This window comes from Drosophila virilis, chromosome X, assembly GCF_030788295.1.
Source record: "Drosophila virilis strain 15010-1051.87 chromosome X, Dvir_AGI_RSII-ME, whole genome shotgun sequence".
Classification (NCBI taxonomy): domain Eukaryota; kingdom Metazoa; phylum Arthropoda; class Insecta; order Diptera; family Drosophilidae; genus Drosophila; species Drosophila virilis.
This window is the reverse complement of record NC_091543.1, coordinates 23,052,501-23,071,863: the sequence shown is the minus strand read 5'-3', so window position 1 is coordinate 23,071,863 and position 19,363 is coordinate 23,052,501. Positions and strand designations below refer to the sequence as shown.

Here is a 19,363-nt window from a genome sequence, read left to right as displayed (position 1 = left end):
AAAAAAAAATAAATAAATAAAATAAAATTAATAATTATATTTATAATAATAATAAAAAAAAAGAACGCTAAACGCTAAGAAATTTTACTACTTTCGTTGTGTGGCGCCGAGGGCGACTTTAAAGCTAAACACCAAGAAGAAGCTAATGTTAAATTACTTCCTACAATCCTAATACAAAAAAAAAAAAACAAACAGACAACAACAACAATATTTTACTACAATCTTTTATTACACAAACATGAAGAATCGACAAAAGGAACAACAGACAACAAAAACAAATTTTTAAAATACGACTGAATCTCTCTCGCTTTATTTCTGACTTTCTCTCTCTCTCATACACACTCTAATAACACTAAACGTACATGCACACACACACACACACACACACACTCAATAAATAAACTCAAAGTTTATGAGTAAATTGTCGTCGCCATTGTCGCCTCACACTCTCTCATCTGGTGATTGTGTATGTGGTCTTTATATACGTGCCATCTTTATCTTAGTCCTTAGCTGAATATATAAATAATGCATATATATGTGCATACATGCATATATATGTGTATATAAATAAACCGAATTAGCTGCAGTGCAGCAGGTGTCAAATGTGCAGCCGCAGCAGCAGCCGCCAAATAGCAACGCAAAAGCAAATTGCCGACATCTAACGGTACCACACACACACAGACACATGCATACAGACACATAGGATTAGCTTAACCTAACTTACGCTCTCACTATACGCGCGCGTGTTCACTCTCCTACACTCACAGCTCTCTCTCTCTCTCTCTCTCTATCTATCTATCTCTCTGTTATTCGTACACTCGCACGATCAAGCGGCCGAGTCACCAAACAAATTGAATCGTGTGAGAAGCAGCCGAATCTCAATTCGGGCCACTTGCGCCTTTTACGTATGCAATACAAAAACAAACGAGCAAAAACAACAGTACACTGCGTTTGCATGGCGTCTCCTTTCGCAGCAGCAACACATTTGCGTCTGCGTCGCCGGCGCGAGTCGAGTCTATTTTATACTTAATCGAATTTTAGTTATTTGTTAATTACAAAAAAAAAATAAATAAAAAAAAAAACAAAAATAATAACATAAAAATTTTAATGAAAATTATGAATGGAGCAACTGTAAACTGAATATGTGAAAAAGTGTGCAAAAGTTGAATTGGATTTTGTTGTTAGCTGTTACTAGTTTTTTTTTTAGTTATAATTTTTTTTTTTTTTTTGCCCATATTTATTGTAAACAACTGAAATTGTTATTTCTACCTTATGATGCTTATGTTTTTACGAATTGTATAATTACATAAATTTATTGTTTAATACGATTTAAGTAATTAAGTGAAATGAATTTATAAAAATAAAATGCAAAAAGCATAAAATTGAGTGCAACTTCTCTTAAACAAATGCATTATTACTAATATTAATAACAATTATAACAAAAAACAAAAACAACAACAAAATATTTAATGAAAAATTTATGAAAAATACAACAAGAACAGTAACTATGTACATTTATTTTTAAGTTTAAAGGTAATTGATAAATGAAAACAAAACAAAAGAAAACAAAACAAACAACAAAACGAAAGCAAAGCATACAAAACAAACTGTTATTGAGCGGATAGTTAAGGAAATGAGGAGAAAGAATTGATGAAATGTGCAGTTAGAAAAAACAATTACAATTTGACAAAGACGAGAAACAATTGATAGTTGACAAGAATGTAATACAAAATGCAAACTTATAGCAATTTGAAGTACTTTATAAACAATTATATATACATACATAATGCATAAGAGAATTATATATATATATATACATATATACATACAAACATACATACATTTGAAATTATGGCCGGCCGCAGAGCATATTAATTGATAAATGCAACACATTTAAGGCAACAGCAGAACGTAACGATTAGGATAGAGAATGGAAGAGAGACAGAGAGAGAGAGAGAGAGAGAGAGGGAGAGCAATAACAAAAATACAACCAAAGTCAGAGTAAAAATACAATTAACAAAGAAGATAACGATAACCCCTTAAACATACAAATTTCAATTAAGTTTATAGGCAGGTTAAAGGAAAACAAACATAACAACAACAACAACAACAACAAGCAAAATACCAACTACAGCAGAAAAAAATTATAGATAAACACACTTCAATGGCGCCTGCATAAATGGCATGGGCATGGCATTGGCTAGAAAGAGTTGGCAACACTTACAGACAGCGAGAGCAAGTGTTACAAACTGTTAATTAACATCATCGCCTGAACGCAGTTAACAGTTAACAGTTTGCGCAAGCGCGTTCGCCAAGTGAACGGAGACTGTACCCATGCGCACATACGGTATATGAAATATGATAACAGAGAAGAGCAAATACATATACATACATAAATATGCTATGTTTGTTTATACAAACATATATAAAATGATAATATGCAGTTTTAAAGCGTTTTGACACACACACACACACATACATTTCCCAAATAGTCAAGGAACAAAAATAAATTGCAATAAAGGCAACAAAAAATACAGTTTAAAGTTAAGCAAAACAAGAAGAACAAAATAATATACAACCAAAGCAAACTATTTATAAAAGTTTTACGCATTTCAATTCCAAAAATAATCTATTTCAACTAATTACAAAGAGCAACAATTACAAATGCAGTGCGAGCAAATACTGTTATTATGGTTTTTAAACTGTATATACATAAATATACATATGTATATATACATAAATACATATGAGAAAAAGCAAAAAAAAAAAAGCATATTTAATTGACTTTATTAACTAAATAATACCCTTCAAACACAAACACATACATACATACATATGTGTGTATGCCAAACAAACATGTTTACAAGCATGCATATTTTTCTCCTAGAAAGCTACCCCCCCTCCCACCTCTCAACTCCCCGACCAACACTTGCTATTTAGCGCGCTCTTCTAAAACATCTAAAAAAAAACCACGTTTAATAAGAAGCTAACGATATATGCATATATATATTATGTATATGTATATATATTAAACTAATACTTTTATACTATATACACAAAAAAAAAAAAAAAAAAACAAGAACATTTCTAATCTTTTTCCAAGGCTCACACTCCACTGCTCTCTTCTCTTCTTCTTCCTTCTATGCATAAGCGCGGCAAACACATCAATTTTGAACGGTAAATTTTCTACTACAGCCACAATAAATATTAAATTTACCCAAAAAAAAAAAAAAACAAAAAAAAAGCAAAAAAATTTTAAATAAATTTAAAACCGAAAAAATCGTTACAAATCTTAAAAGAAAACAGAAATAAATGATAATATTATATATATAAACTAACTTTTTATGACTTTTATATTCCATTTTAATTTCTTTCTTCTACTGCTTCTTCTCCTTTCTGAGCAAGCATGAGAGTTAAAGAAAGACAAAGTGAGAAAGAGAGAGAATTACTAAAATGTGCAATATATATATATATATATATATTCATCTATATATATAATTTAAATTAATTTTTGCTTCGCAATAAACAATTGAAAAGTGTTGAACAATTTGTTGCCGTTGTTTGTAAATTAGCATAAATACTTACATACATACATATTGTACAATCACATTGTTTTAAACAAATTACTTAATTTTTAATACATGATTTTGTTAATGTTTTTGCGCTAGGTTAAAAACTGAAAATAAAATTTTCATTTTGTTTACTCTTCAAATAAATATAAACAAAGATTTTAATTAGTTTTATGTGTGCGCGTGTGTGTGCGTGTGTGTGCGTGTGTGCGAGTGTGTGTGTGTGTTGTACCTATTTGTTTATTTTTAAATTCCAGTTTAACCCTCGGTTAGTTTATTTAACATGTCTCCATTGCAAAACCTAAAAAGGGATAGATCCCCTTTATAAGTAATATTTGTAATGTTTGTATATTTTATCTAATTTTTTGATACATGTATTTTTCAACATCTACTTCCTGCCCTCGAATGCTTTAAAACTTTACACAAGAAAAACTTAAATATATATTATGAAAAGAATTAAAACTTTACCTTTTGGATAAATCAATTTAAATGCATATTTTATATATATTTAAACATTTATTTATATGCATATATATATATATACATATATACATAAAAATATAATATAAGTTGAAGCAACTTTGTCAGAGTCAAAGCAAAAAGTTTATATACTTACATTTAAACAAAACAAACAACAAATAATATTAAACAACATTAAAACAAATTAATATTTAAAACAATTATAAAAAAATTAAAAAAAAAAACACACACAAAAACAAAAAGAAAACATCACATCTAGATAATTCTCTTAAAAATTTTCAATTTTATTATAAAACCGAAAATAAGTAAATTAACAAATTTAACAGTGAAAGCATTAATTTATTATAAATTTAAAAAAAAAATGTATTTCAAGGGCAGCCGGCTGGCAAAAGTGGCAATAGAGGCAAAATGCGGAATGCCGAATGCAAATTGCCAAATTGCAAATGCGCCGTTGTGAAAAATTGTATGCAATCCAAAAAAGAACAAATTAATTTACAAATCGCATGAACAAATGCAGAAAAGAAGTTTTAACCTTAAGTGAATGCAAAATAAACAAAACAAAAATGATTATCAATGTTATTAACAAAATTAATATTAACAAAGCAAGAAACAAAACAATACAAAACCATTTAAAAAAAATATACAAGTACCTATCCTGAAAATAAAATGCGCGCACGTTTATTATTTCCTCTAAATGTTCGTTTTGAGTATTCACACAAATCTATATACATATTTTGTGATTTTTTTTTTCAGTGTTGCTTCCATAGCAAGTTACCGTTATATTCTATTTGAAAGCATCGTCGCATATATCGATTGGACGATTAATCGACATAATGGATATGCGCTAATCAGCCTTAAGAATATGTTATCGGATATCGATGTTATCGGAAATCGTCAGTTAAAACATCTAAACTCATTGTGGGAAATTGGGCGCGCTTTCAAGATATTTATATTTCAATGCTCAATCGTTAGTGAATGGATACAATAATGAAAACTAAATGCTGTTTAATTAATATTTTAACTTGGAACGCTGTTGTTATTTTTTGAAGTATCAGTATCAGTTGCTTTATTTAAGGCGTGAGACAAATTACAAATATTCACGACAGTGGAAATCTAAAATAAGGCGTATTCAAATGTTGCTGTCTATTCCATATTAAGATACCGCAATGCACACGCTTACGTCATCTTTCTCCGGCCTTACGTTAGCATGCGTGTCTTAACGTCAAACTTGGTATTTTTGGTATTTTTGCCAGTTCAAAAATGAGCCATACAGCTATTGCCGCTGGCGGTCACACTGGTAGAATATCAATAAAAATAAAGGAGAGGGAGGGGGAGCTGAAAATTCCATTGAGAAGCGAAAAAAACGTAGCGAGAGAAATTACGACGTCTGCAGGGCACAGCAGCAGCCAAGACGAAACGAAAATATAAATACAAAATTGTGAATATATTGCTGTTGTGTTACAGAAGCAGCATTGACGACAACAACAAGATAACTAACAAAATACCAAAAGCCTGGCAACGCGATAAAGCGGCTAACTAGCTCCAAAAACAGCAGCAGCAGCAGCCGTAGCCGTAGCAGCCGTAGCCGTAGCAGCAGCAAAAGTAGAAAAGTGCGTGTGTTGTTGGCCAACGTGCCCCTGTGTACGTGCGTGTGTGTGTGTGTGTGCAGCTAGTGCAATTAAGTGCAGTAGGCGGCGCACACAATAATAATAATAATAAAAAAAAAAACGCTCACTCTGTGTGGGCGCCAGGTCGAGCAACAGACACAGCCAGAGCCAGAGCCATAGCCACAGCAGCAACTGCAATTAAATTCACAGCGCACTGCAATAATGTCTTCGAATAATCAATCGAGCGGCGTCGCTGGCCAAGTGGCAACAAGTGCCAACCAGCGCGGTGGCTCCACTAGCAACTCCACGGATGCCACAGATGCGCAGCACGGCGTCAATAGCAGCGCGAACAATGCCAGTGCCAACGCCTCCTCCACAGGCAATGCCACAGCAAGCAGCAACAGCATCTCGAATGCCGCCAGCGTTGGACACGATAGCCCCACGCACAAGGCTCATGGCGGCCATGCGCCGGTCAACACCAAAGAGCGAGTCGTCGACAGTGTCCCATTTCCACCCAGTCACAAACTGACGCTGGCCGAGGTATTTGACGCGCGCACCGGAAAACCAAATCACGAGCTCCTGAAGCAACACTTCATTTTGGAAGGGCGCATTGAGGAGGCGCCGGCAATGCGCATAATTCAGGAGGGCGCCGCACTGCTGCGGCACGAAAAGACAATGATCGATATTGAGGCGCCGGTCACTGTCTGCGGTGATATACACGGCCAGTTTTATGATCTCATGAAGCTCTTCGAGGTGGGAGGCTCGCCGGCAACAACAAAATATCTGTTCCTTGGCGATTATGTGGACCGGGGCTATTTTAGCATTGAGTGCGTCCTCTATTTGTGGTCGCTGAAGATCACGTATCCGCAGACGCTGTTCCTGCTGCGCGGCAATCACGAGTGTCGGCATCTGACCGAGTACTTCACCTTCAAGCAGGAGTGCAAGATCAAATACTCGGAGCGGGTGTACGACGCGTGCATGGATGCGTTCGACTGCCTGCCGTTGGCGGCGCTCATGAATCAGCAGTTCCTCTGCGTGCACGGCGGCCTGTCGCCCGAAATACACGAGCTGGAGGACATAAGGCGGCTCGATAGATTCAAGGAGCCGCCCGCCTTTGGCCCCATGTGCGATCTGCTGTGGTCCGATCCGCTCGAGGACTTTGGCAACGAGAAGAACTCGGACTTCTACACGCACAACTCGGTGCGTGGCTGTTCGTATTTCTACAGCTACGCCGCCTGCTGCGACTTCCTGCAGAACAACAATCTGCTGTCGATCATACGGGCGCACGAGGCGCAGGACGCCGGCTACCGCATGTACCGCAAGAGCCAGACCACCGGTTTCCCCTCGCTGATCACCATCTTCTCGGCGCCCAACTATCTCGACGTGTACAACAACAAGGCGGCGGTACTCAAGTACGAGAACAACGTGATGAACATCCGGCAGTTCAATTGCTCGCCCCATCCGTACTGGCTTCCCAACTTCATGGACGTGTTCACCTGGTCGCTGCCCTTTGTTGGCGAGAAGGTCACCGAGATGCTGGTGAACGTGTTGAACATCTGCTCCGATGATGAGCTAATGACCGAGGAGAGCGAGGAGCCGCTCTCGGACGACGAGGCAGCGCTGCGCAAGGAGGTCATCCGGAACAAGATACGCGCCATTGGCAAAATGGCGCGCGTCTTCTCCGTGCTGCGCGAGGAGTCCGAGTCAGTGCTACAGCTGAAGGGGCTGACGCCGACGGGCGCCCTGCCCCTCGGCGCCCTCTCCGGCGGCAAGCAGTCCCTCAAAAATGCCATGCAGGGCTTCTCGCCCAATCACAAGATTACCTCGTTCGCGGAGGCCAAGGGACTCGATGCGGTTAACGAGCGGATGCCGCCGCGTCGCGATCAGCCGCCCACGCCCAGCGATGATAATCAGCATCCGCATCAGCATCATAGTCAAGGAAACAATGGCGCGGCGCATGGGTAAACAACAGCGTCGATGGCATTGACAACGGCGTGGGGGTGACAACGGACGTTGTGGACGTCGATCTCGATCGGTATTCATAATAATACCTGTTGTCGATGGTGTGACGTGCTGTGTTGTTGTGTTGTTGTGGTGTTGTGTGGCGTGGTATGGTGGGGTGTTGGCTATGCGCCCAGAGCATGTTCTGAGCACGTACAAGACGGCACACTCACGCACACCTACACACACACACACCTACACACACATACACACACGCGCAGAACACAAACATACACACATGCAAGTGCATGCATATAATATTAACATATAATATCTACATATAAACATTATAATGTTGCAAAGATTTGTCGTTTTAGCTAAACATCATTCGTAATAATTGTAATACACATATACATACTTACTTTAACGATAAGCAGAAAGGTCAAAGGCGAAGTAACAATGGATCAATTGAACAATTGGAACAGAGCAGATCAGAATAGAACCCCGAATATGGCACGTGGAAATTCAACTTAAATATCTCACACTATAAAATTTGAACTCGAGAACAGCAGCAGCAGCAGCAGCAGCATAAGCATAAAGGATTTTATGCCACCCGATGAGGTATGCAGGATATTACAATTAGCCACAGATTCCTTTTCCGTAATTAAAACAAAATACCCGAAATTAATCTTAAGCTTGTATGTATAAAGATTGAGGAAATTAACAAACAAAAAAAAGTGGAGAAAAAAAACCCAAAAACCTAGCGCTAATTTGTTTAAAACAATTAGCAGCGCCAAAAAGAAGCGTACATATTATAATTAAAGAGAACAGAAAAAAACGGAGAACATTAACATTAATGAAATACAAACATACTTACATTATTTATATATATATATATATATTTATATATATATATATAAACAGTACAGAACTGTGCAATCTTAAAAACTAAAACACTAAATGTTAATTGATGCTTAAACATTGTAATTCGCATAAACAATTTGAAACAATATGCAATATGTGCCGCAATAGTCCACAAATGTTCCTTATACATTTTACTAAAGACATATATATATGTACATGCATATGTATATATGTGTAATATGTACATATAAATAAATGCATACATATATAGGTGTATACATATATATATATATATGTATACATGTATGTGTATATGTATTTGTTTGTTTGTCTGTCATTAAATAATTTTGTAAATGTTAAATTGTTGCCTAATATAACTTAACATACATATGTTTCTATGTGTGAATGTTTCTAATTTATTGTGTTTATTGTTTGCATAGCTAAACATTTTGATTTTATTTAACTACTGTGTACAATTCTAGTAATTAAATCAAGAATGAGCAAGTGTAGAGGCGGATAAAGAAATACATCCAAACAATTTAAACAAATTAGCTAAGTTTAGCCACAACCGAGAACTTCTAAGCAATGCATTTGAAATATTCAATTGATAATAAAATGGCCACACACAGATAAAAAAAAAAAAAACAGAAAACAAAAAACGAAAAAAAAACAATTTACCATTTAAATAGCAAATCAAATATTTAACTAATAATATAAATACTTAAAAAATATCTAAACATATGTATAACTGCAGCAGCAAATGAATATCAAGTTTTGCGTATTCGTTTTGTTAAAGAAAACAAAATATAAAAAATATACACACATATATATATATAATTATAATAACAACAGATACAATAAACACTAAAACATTTTCTCCCATACATCTTAATTTGTTCAAATGTTTCATTTGTATAATTTAATTTCAATTTGTTTAAAATAACCTCCGCCATTTTTTCGCTTTTGTTTTCTATTATTATTATTTTTATTATTATTATTATTATAGCGAAATATATGTTTATTGACATTTTGAAAGCAGAAGTCTAAAGAGTTTCACTTGGTAGAAATTAAGAAATCACGCACAACATTGCTATGAATAATAATTATGAATGTTTTGATTCCAAACAAAAACCTCAACAACAACATAGTCTAGCCATTGAGTTAATAATATGTATGGTTAAAAAAAAAAAAAAACAAAAAACAAATATATAAAACATAAAAGCATTAAAGCAAAGAAAGCATTCACAAATTGTGCACAATATCATCAAGCAAATCAATATTATATTACACGAAAAGAAATATATGTATATTTATTTATATATGAATTATATAACATAAATATGAATGTTTTTTGGCAAATAGTTATATTGAACTCCTACTGTATAAAGTCAAATGAAACAATAAGCTTTTTACTAGCACATTTGCAAGAAAAACTAACAACTATTTCCCAGACTTTTCGAACTGAAATTGATTTACTTGTGCCATGCTAGAACTCAAGAAAACAACTTAATATATAACTCATGTTAGCTAATGTTTTGAATTAAAGAATCCAATTATCGATTTTAATCGGGAACATTAAGAATTCAAATAATCATTGATTTATATAAAAAACTAAGACGAAAAGTCTCTCTCACTATCTCACTCACTCACACACACACACACTCTCTCTCTCTCTCTCTCTCTCTCTCTCTCTTCTTATTATACAAATAAGAGAAACAAGTTTTCGATGTTTTTTAATGTAGAAATGAGAATCTTGTTGCTCGATTCTTGTACAGTTAGTATCGAATGTTTACAGACGTATATTAACTTTGGTCATTAACTGTTTAAAGTGTGCAACAAATGATTTGTACTTCTGGTTAACGCAAAAATCACATAGATAATTCTTACTACTGACTTTTATAATGAAAAAGAAAGAAAAAAACAACCAGCCAACAATTTGTATAATTGAAGTACATAATATTAATCAAAACTATAGTTATTTGAGTTGTAAAGATGTATTTTTGAATAGTCTAACCAGAACCATACTCCATATTTATGTGGTAAACTTTAAGACAAAAGCTCCGATATACGGTCCCTGATTGTAACTAAGTATAATATATATATATACATACATATATATATATATATATATATATATATATATATATGAGAACTACAGTGTATGAATATACATAACCACCACACACAAATGCCTTCATAATCATTGTTTGTTTACGACTCTCGAGTTGTAGATAATGTTAATTTGTTAACATTTGCTGTTTCTCCTTTTAATAACATTGAACCTAACGCTGTACTTTGCTTGAAAAAAATATTAATTCCAATCAGAAAAAAAAAGAAAAAAAAGAAGAAATACTTAAGTACATACATGCAATTATACGTATACAGATCTTAATATGTAAAGTCATTAAAATTAGTGTTTAACTTAAAATTAATGAATTATGCACGTGTCGAAATAATACTTGTGCATCTATCTATATGCAGATATATATTTGCGTAAAACTGAAAACTATGTTTAAAAACTAGCTTTTATAAAAACTCACACAATTATTCAACAACAAAAATCGCAGTTAATTACACTTTGGCACGACAGTACATATAGTAAGTTTTTAAGCATATTTACAGAAATTTCGTTAACGTGATTTGTGTTTATTCCGCTTATAAATCAAATGTTAAAACTGTTATGCGTTAGTGCATAAATTTAGTTAGTAAAAATATTGAAAAGGATAAAGAGAAACTGCAGCGGTTAAATTAAATTGTAAAACTTACATAATTTAAAAAAAAAAAAAATGCAAAAAATGGAAAAAAAAGAAACACAAAGAAAAGGAAAGAAAATCAAACACCAAGCCGAGGGACGTGTTATGAGATTTACACATGTGTTATACTAATTTGTTGAGAGCGAATTCATGTGTTATATATTTATTGCCGCCAGCTGTTATATGTGCATGCGTATATAACAGTTTCGGCCAGTCTACTGTTAATCAATGCTAACTACAAATGAAACTAAACAGCGTGCTTCTCAACTAACTGTTCCATTTACAAGTACACTGCGAATTATGTACCATTTATGTATTGTATAACAGAAGTCATTTGTCCACCGCTTTGAAGTACGACTTAAAATTCAGTGTGTGCATGAAGTACATACAAACCAACACACACACACACACACACACACACACACACACACACACACAGACATACAGGATACTAACATAAATATTTAGATTTTGATAAATATCAATTGCATACAAATGAATACGGTATACACACACACATACACACACACATACACACACACATACACGCATACATGGACCGACCACAAGGAACTAAGCAGAATCAAAAGGAAATTTACTCAAAAACTAACAAATTTAAATAATATTAGTGCAGCATTTGCACGTGGAAGCATACAAATGTATATGGAGACAGCATTATGTATATCTAAGACATTTCGCCTCTTAAAGCAATTCTAAAGATAACAAATTATATATACATACAATATACATATTATATAAACCAAATAAAATAAATTGTCGCGACTCTCAGCCTGTTTCGTCTATTTATGGCTGTCTATCCTTATCATATCCTTGCTTATCTCGAATAGCTCAGGGAAACGTTTCATCGAATCGTTGCAGTTCAGATTTAATTTTGTTTTAAATCCGTTTGTTTATTTATTTGTTATAACCAATACTTATTGGAATTGCGAAAACTACAAAGAACCAATGCTGCTAGATCGGTGTTGATGTTCCTTAATTCCTAAGGAACTCTTGTGAGTTGAGGTTTAAGGTTCAACAGGTGGATGTCAATCAAGAAAGCTAAATAACAATTGACATACACTATCAGAAGTGATATTATTTTCCATATTTAATCGTATACTTGAATAACACATTTTTGTTTTATTCACTTGTTGCCAAATTTTAAAGTGCGTAGCGACCTCAAATACCGATAGTCGATATGCAGCCCTCAAGAAGGGTAACGATGTTTGATAGGCAAAATATCGATATTCACAATACAACTGTGCAACTTTGCATGTGTGTGTTCTGCTCTGTTTTGTGCCGCCTAGAAATCGAAATTTCAACTGTTTGCAAGTCTTTCGCAATTAATTGATTGAAAACAATTTATATGTGGCACACATTTATTGTACAAAAAGTGCGCACAAATATATAGCTTAACGCCAAACCATAGAAAATACGGCAAGAGAGTGAGAGAGCGTCGCATTAAGAGGAGAGTCCGCATGAGTGCCAGCGCATGTGTGTGTGTGTGTTTGTGTTGTGTATGAGTTTCGCCTGCGTGTGTGTATGAATGAAGCTGGCATTATATGCGTGTCTGTGCCTGTGCCCGTTTGTGTGTTGAAAATTGTATGATTAACTGCATTGAGCTTCGTCCGGTAGACATTCAACACTAGTATTAAAACGGCTGTGGCTGCACGAATTTGACTCATCATCTGCTACAGCGACGCGCCGAAACATTAAGCCGTTATACCAACAACTGCAGCAGCAACAGCAAGAGGCAATCAACACCCACGACGACGTCAACAACAGCAGCAGCAGAAGCAGCAGCGGCAGCAGCAGCAGCAGCAGCAAGAACACAAGGCGGCAGACAGTTACAGTCGGAGTCGATAGTTTGTGGAGCATAAAATGGATAGCAAGGGCCGCAAAGTTATTGTTTGTGATAACGGCACTGGGGTATGTATGCCTTATATTCATATCCAAGCGCTACAAATTTCACAGAGACAATAGTTGATGACACACATTTGCAGCTCTTGCTTGCGCGTTGTGGTTATACAGCGATTTTCTTAGCATATCGGGGCGTTGACATTGTGTTGGTTGTGTGGGAGGGAGGGGGGTAAGGTGTACCCTAATGTAACCGGTGTAGGCTCTTCTTAAGTATGTGCAGGGCGTAATACAATATAATAATAACTGTGATTTATGCAATGCATTCAAAGCTTCAATTATAGCCAGAGCGATATGTATATACGTACATACATACACACATATACAAACGGGGCTTTAGTCATGGTTACAAAAGTTTTGTACAAGCTGCGACGGCATTACTCACCGCAGCAAATCAAAAAATACGCATACACTCTCTCACGTACGTACACTCATACGCAACATACCAAACCCAAAAGCAATACCAAAAAGAGCGCCAGAAAGAACAGAAACAGCAACAACAACAACAACAACAACAACCCATTCCCAATCTTATTTCTTATCAGGTCTAAAGTATTTGTTTGTGATTACGCCTCGTTTGGAGCATGAGCTATCGATTGTTGCAAGTCTTTCGATAGCTGCATCAACTGTTATATATCCGTGATGTACGATATTATAGAAATCTTATCAAACAAGTTTTTTGTAAATTCTTTCTTTTCCGATCATTTCCTTTTTAGTATCATAAATACGTATTTTCGTAGAATTTTTGATATATCAACAAAATGTCTTTCAAGCGGACATCTCCCTAAGCACAAGATACCAACACTGACGCTACGTTCGTTCGCTGTAGGCAGCCTTCACTGTATATGTACATATGTACAGAAGGTATTCAATACCACGTACCCAACTACGCAGACGCAGCTGTTTAACGAACCTTTGAGCTGCAACTGGCTTGCAAGCTGTGTTTAGCTGTGAATTGGTCAATCAGATGGTGCTTGAGTAGCAGTATTTATGAAGAAATCAATGCATCTAATGCACTATTTAATCTATTTTCCATATCTTATTTACAGTTCGTAAAATGCGGCTATGCCGGCAGCAATTTTCCCGCGCACATTTTTCCATCGATGGTTGGCAGACCGATAATACGAGCGGTCAATAAAATTGGTGACATCGAAGTGAAGGTATGAGAAGCGTATTACCAATTGGCACATTTACACGCAACTAATACGGACACACACGAACCCACACACACACGCACACACACACACACTAAATACATACTTAATATATAAAAATATACATATGCACAGGTCGATTATATCTAGTCGTAATAACTAAGTACTCTATAAATATATTTACATATACTATACTATATATATGATTAGCATTGGTCAAGAACTTAGCGCATAGCCTCACCATATCTATCATACTGTATGTCCATTATTCTTATACTTTCACTTTCGTGTTTCCATTCCCAGTTCCCATATTCATTCATATGTTAGTTGAATACCAAACAAATACTTAACTTACAATTAGTGTGTCACTTGGTTTTGTTTCTTATCACAAATCCTATTATTTCTATCTACTTTTTTTTTCTTTCTGTTTTTCTTTGGTTCTTGCAACATTTCTACATTTCTTGCATTTTGTATTGAGTTGCTGCAACAACGACAATAACAACAACAACATCCTCATCATCACCACCATCATCATCATCATCATCATCATTATAGTGGGTGTCTTTGGTCTTGGTATACGATTTGAACTGTGTAGAGGTGCATCTAAAATCTTGTTATATCTTCTTAAGACAACTATAACAGTACCACTACACTCTCTGCTTAGTTCTTGTCTGTGTGTGTGTGTGCGTGTGCGTCTCGACAAACGTTCTTGATATATATGATATATAGATCGTGTACTATATGTGCGCTATACAAGATACTACGTAAGAGCGACCAAGTACTGGAACTATGTTCGAATCTTTCTCAATTTCTAGAAATTAGTGGACTGGGCTAATTGGGGCCCCAACATTTGGCACAATCCTATTGCATTAGAGCGCCATCTTTATAAACAGCATGATATCTTGCTTTCAGGCTTTTTCTATATAAATATCTATAATATATTTATGTTTTTTTTTTTTTTTTTTGTACATGCATTATAGTTAGGTACTTTGAGCGCTTTATACATACATTCAGAGTAGATCTATTGTTGAACGGTTTTGACACAGCAACTAACTATATAAGTTTAGCTTATTTACAAAACATCAACAGATATTTATAAAAAAAAAAGGAGTATACAATCTATAAAGAGGCAAATCTTTCTGTTTTTTAATATTCTTATACATTTTTTTTCTGTTCTTTTTTTACATATTTTTTTGAAACAAATATTTTACAGGATTTACATGTCGATGTAAGTCAAGTTTTATAGTTTAAAAAACCGTAATAAAAAAAAAACAACAAATACTTAACTCCCAATGTTCTGATGCATAGCAAACCATAAAAAAAAAAAAAAAAACAGCAAGTAGAATTTCTCAAATTTACGAAAATTTATTATGTACACGAAATGCACACGATAACAAACTAACGAGTAATGCAAGTTCTTCTAGTAATCTATTTTTTTTTTTATATTGTTATTGCACTTGATATTATTAATTTGAAATAATTATATTTACATTGAAATTTGGCCATTTCTATTACACTTTGATCGCTTTTAGTATTTGTTTGCTTCCAGTGTGCGCTCTTTGAGTACTAAGTCGAAATTCGATTACCATATTGTTGTTCTCTTTTATTTATTTTTTTTTTGTGTTTTGCATAAAACTGCATTTAATAGAGTTATTTATTTGTTATGGCTAGCTTTTACTTATATGCATAAGCATATGTACATATATATATATACATATATATATAGCTGGCCTAAATTATTGTTGTACCAAAACTAAATGAAAAACACACACACTATTTAGAGGATCTTTTTGTCTGTTTGTTTTAGTGCATGACAAGTTTTGATAATATGTTTAAATAGTTATATCTTGGTATATGTTTTTGCCATTGAAGTTCTGCACGTTATGTATTTTGAATTAATGACAATCACAAGATAACAGGAATGTTTTTAATATACAAATATACTGTGCTTAAACTAGTTTGAAGCTTCTTACGTTAATCGTTATTGTTGCTCGTTACTTGTCCTTCGTTACGTTTTTCGTTACTCGTTGCTCGTTGCTCGTTACTGGACACACGTTTTCTGTTACTCGTTGTTACATATTCAATTCGTTAAACATTTGTATTTGTGTTCTTTTAATCTTTTTGTGCCTGTCTAGCGCCTAAGTGAGTTGGCATCTTAGTGAGTTGAACTAACTCTAAAACCTGTAACGAGTAATCGCTGTTTAAATCAGACAAAAGTACTAAACAATTGCCATACAAAATGCACTCGCTACATCGATATTAAACAATATATGTGGCCATTTACAGGACCTTATGGTTGGCGATGAAGCCTCACAGCTGCGCTCATTACTGGAGGTCTCCTATCCCATGGAGAATGGTGTTGTCCGAAATTGGGAGGATATGTGTCATGTGTGGGACTATACGTTTGGCCCCAAGAAAATGGATATTGATCCGACGAACACAAAGATATTGCTAACGGAACCCCCAATGAACCCCACAAAGAACCGCGAAAAGATGATCGAGGTACGTGAACATGAAATTCATCTCTACCTCATATATTTGCATTGACATTGTTCACAGGTGATGTTTGAGAAATACGGTTTCGATTCCACGTATATTGCCATACAGGCGGTATTAACGCTCTACGCCCAGGGTCTCATATCTGGCGTTGTGATCGACTCTGGCGATGGCGTGACCCATATTTGTCCTGTCTACGAGGAGTTCTCTCTGCCACATTTGACGCGGCGTCTGGATATTGCGGGCCGTGATATAACGCGCTATTTGATTAAGGTAGGCCATGTTCAGAAAGATATTGCTTGCGAGCTAACTGACCTGTTTTATTTCAAATCCCCTAGTTACTTCTATTACGTGGCTATGCCTTCAATCATTCCGCTGACTTTGAAACGGTGCGCATTATGAAAGAAAAACTATGCTACATTGGCTACGATATTGAAATGGAGCAACGTTTGGCATTAGAGACCACAGTCCTGGTGGAATCTTATACGGTACGAACCGCTTACAGCGTACCAACTTATAGAGCATGTGCTAATGTTAGGTCTTACTTTTATAATTGCTGTGTTGTGTAGTTACCCGATGGCCGTGTGATTAAAGTGGGTGGCGAGCGTTTTGAAGCGCCCGAGGCGTTATTCCAACCGCATTTAATAAACGTTGAGGGTCCCGGCATTGCGGAACTGGCGTTCAACACGATACAGGCTGCGGACATTGATATACGACCCGAGCTCTATAAGCACATAGTACTTTCTGGCGGCTCAACCATGTACCCGGGACTGCCCAGTCGTTTGGAGCGTGAAATAAAGCAATTGTACTTGGAGCGAGTACTCAAAAACGATACGACAAAACTGGCGGTAGGTGCATTAATATTTGTATATGCATTTCCAAATAATTGATTTCACTTGCTCATTTTTAGAAATTTAAAATACGTATTGAGGACCCGCCGCGTCGCAAAGATATGGTTTTCATTGGCGGCGCTGTGTTGGCTGAGGTAACGAAAGATCGCGATGGCTTTTGGATGTCCAAGCAGGAGTATCAGGAACAGGGTCTTAAAGTATTGCAGAAACTGCAAAAGATCAGCAACTAAAACAACAATAACAGCAAGAGCTAACTGAAACGATAATCAACGGACACAACGGCAGCATTTGCATTTGCTTATCTTAAGTTCAAATTTAGACTTTTTCGACTTTTATCCAGAGAAAGAGAGAGAGAGAAACAGTTAGTGCTCATTGCCTGCTAGCCAGTGGGTCTGTTTATAGCTGCGAATGCGGGGGGATGTGTTCATTCAGTCCATTCAGTTCAGACTAATCGTAAATCCCTCTCCTTGTTTCATACACATGTACATTCGTATATGCACAAAGTAAGAGCATATTTTTCACACGCCCAGCACCTTTAATTGCTATGTTATAATCGTAATGCCAAATCATGTATAATTTGTCATTTTGGCCCTAAATTTTAAGCAAATGTCACTTGAATTGTAATAATTCTTATCATAATGCCTTTGTTTATTTTGTTTTCAATGCTTTTTTTTTAATTTACAATTTCTTCCTTTTTTTTTTTTACTAAATATATATGTGCATAGATTGTATTGATATTTTTGTAAACAAGTATCTTTTCATTTGTGCTGTAGCCTATAAACTGAAGTATTTTCATATTTCCTTGTCAAAAAAAAAAAATATGAGTATTAACCTGGTCTGGGCAAGTCGCTTATAGAGTTATATCACCGATTATAAATCGTCTGGGCATTTTTGTGTGTGAAAGAGACAATGAGTGAGCTGCATAGTTTAAAGTGAAATAAATACATAAATACTGATATAGAAAATTATTTGTGCTAACTAAGTTAGTAGTTGCCTGCAGCTGCGTTTGCTAGTTCATATTGCAATTCATGACTGTCCCATAATTTTAAGCATACATACATAAATCACAAAATACAAAACATAATGTGTTCCGATGTGCATATTGAAAAATGCAATAAACTGTAATTGTGTGTATAAGTCGTATACCTATTTATTTGACCATTATAACATCCGAATCTATAACAGCTTAAAGATTTTAACCGACCACAAGCCATGCAGAAAAAACATTTCAGTTAGTTAACAAATAGACCGCATAGAGAGAACCTTTCGGTTAACATTCTAAAATATTTCCCAAGATTGCCAATCTAGTGAACCAATTGGACGCAATTACGAACACTGTCTAGAACTTCGAGGTTATTGAAGATTAAAGAAAATATCAGGTTGCGTCACCAATTTAGTTAATTAATTATACGTGTAACCGGTATTTACCATTTTGGAAGGTCATACCATATCCGTGCAGAGTTATGTCGTTTTGGAACGTCATATCTCCGCGCAAAGCTATTACCCGAGAAATTAAAAAAAAATCATTGAAAAATTTTCGATTTTCGCACCGACCTCGATTTTGAAAAAATCGTGATGATATATTTGGAAGGTCATATCATATCCGCGCGGAGTTATGTCGTTTTGGAACGTCATATCTCCGCGCGGAGTTTTATCGTTTTGAAACGTCATATCTCCGCGCGGAGTTATGTTGTTTTGATACGTCATATCTCCGCGCGGAGTTATGTCGTT

At 35.3% G+C, this 19,363-nt stretch overlaps 2 protein-coding genes across 3 annotated transcripts; both read left to right on the top strand.

Annotated features, from left to right (window-relative positions):
* Positions 1–5,364: 5,364 nt before the first annotated feature.
* On the top strand, positions 5,365–9,666 carry Pp2B-14D (Protein phosphatase 2B at 14D). Its single transcript, XM_002055355.4, has one exon. It carries the CDS (start codon positions 5,879–5,881, stop codon positions 7,619–7,621), a length of 1,743 nt encoding a protein of 580 aa, XP_002055391.2. The 5' UTR covers positions 5,365–5,878; the 3' UTR covers positions 7,622–9,666.
* A 2,810-nt stretch (positions 9,667–12,476) lies between these two features.
* Positions 12,477–18,769, top strand: Arp2 (Actin-related protein 2). Of its 2 annotated transcripts, XM_015171186.3 has the most exons (8): positions 12,477–13,143; positions 14,181–14,291; positions 15,499–15,513; positions 16,572–16,787; positions 16,845–17,054; positions 17,120–17,269; positions 17,351–17,629; positions 17,692–18,769. In XM_015171186.3, exons 1-8 carry the CDS (start codon positions 13,096–13,098, stop codon positions 17,860–17,862), a joined length of 1,200 nt encoding a protein of 399 aa, XP_015026672.1. In that variant the 5' UTR covers positions 12,477–13,095; the 3' UTR covers positions 17,863–18,769. The 2 variants fall into 2 exon arrangements, with proteins under 2 accessions (XP_015026672.1, XP_002055392.1); XM_002055356.4 differs by lacking the exon at positions 15,499–15,513 and having other exon boundaries at positions 12,478–13,143.
* Positions 18,770–19,363: the final 594 nt, after the last annotated feature.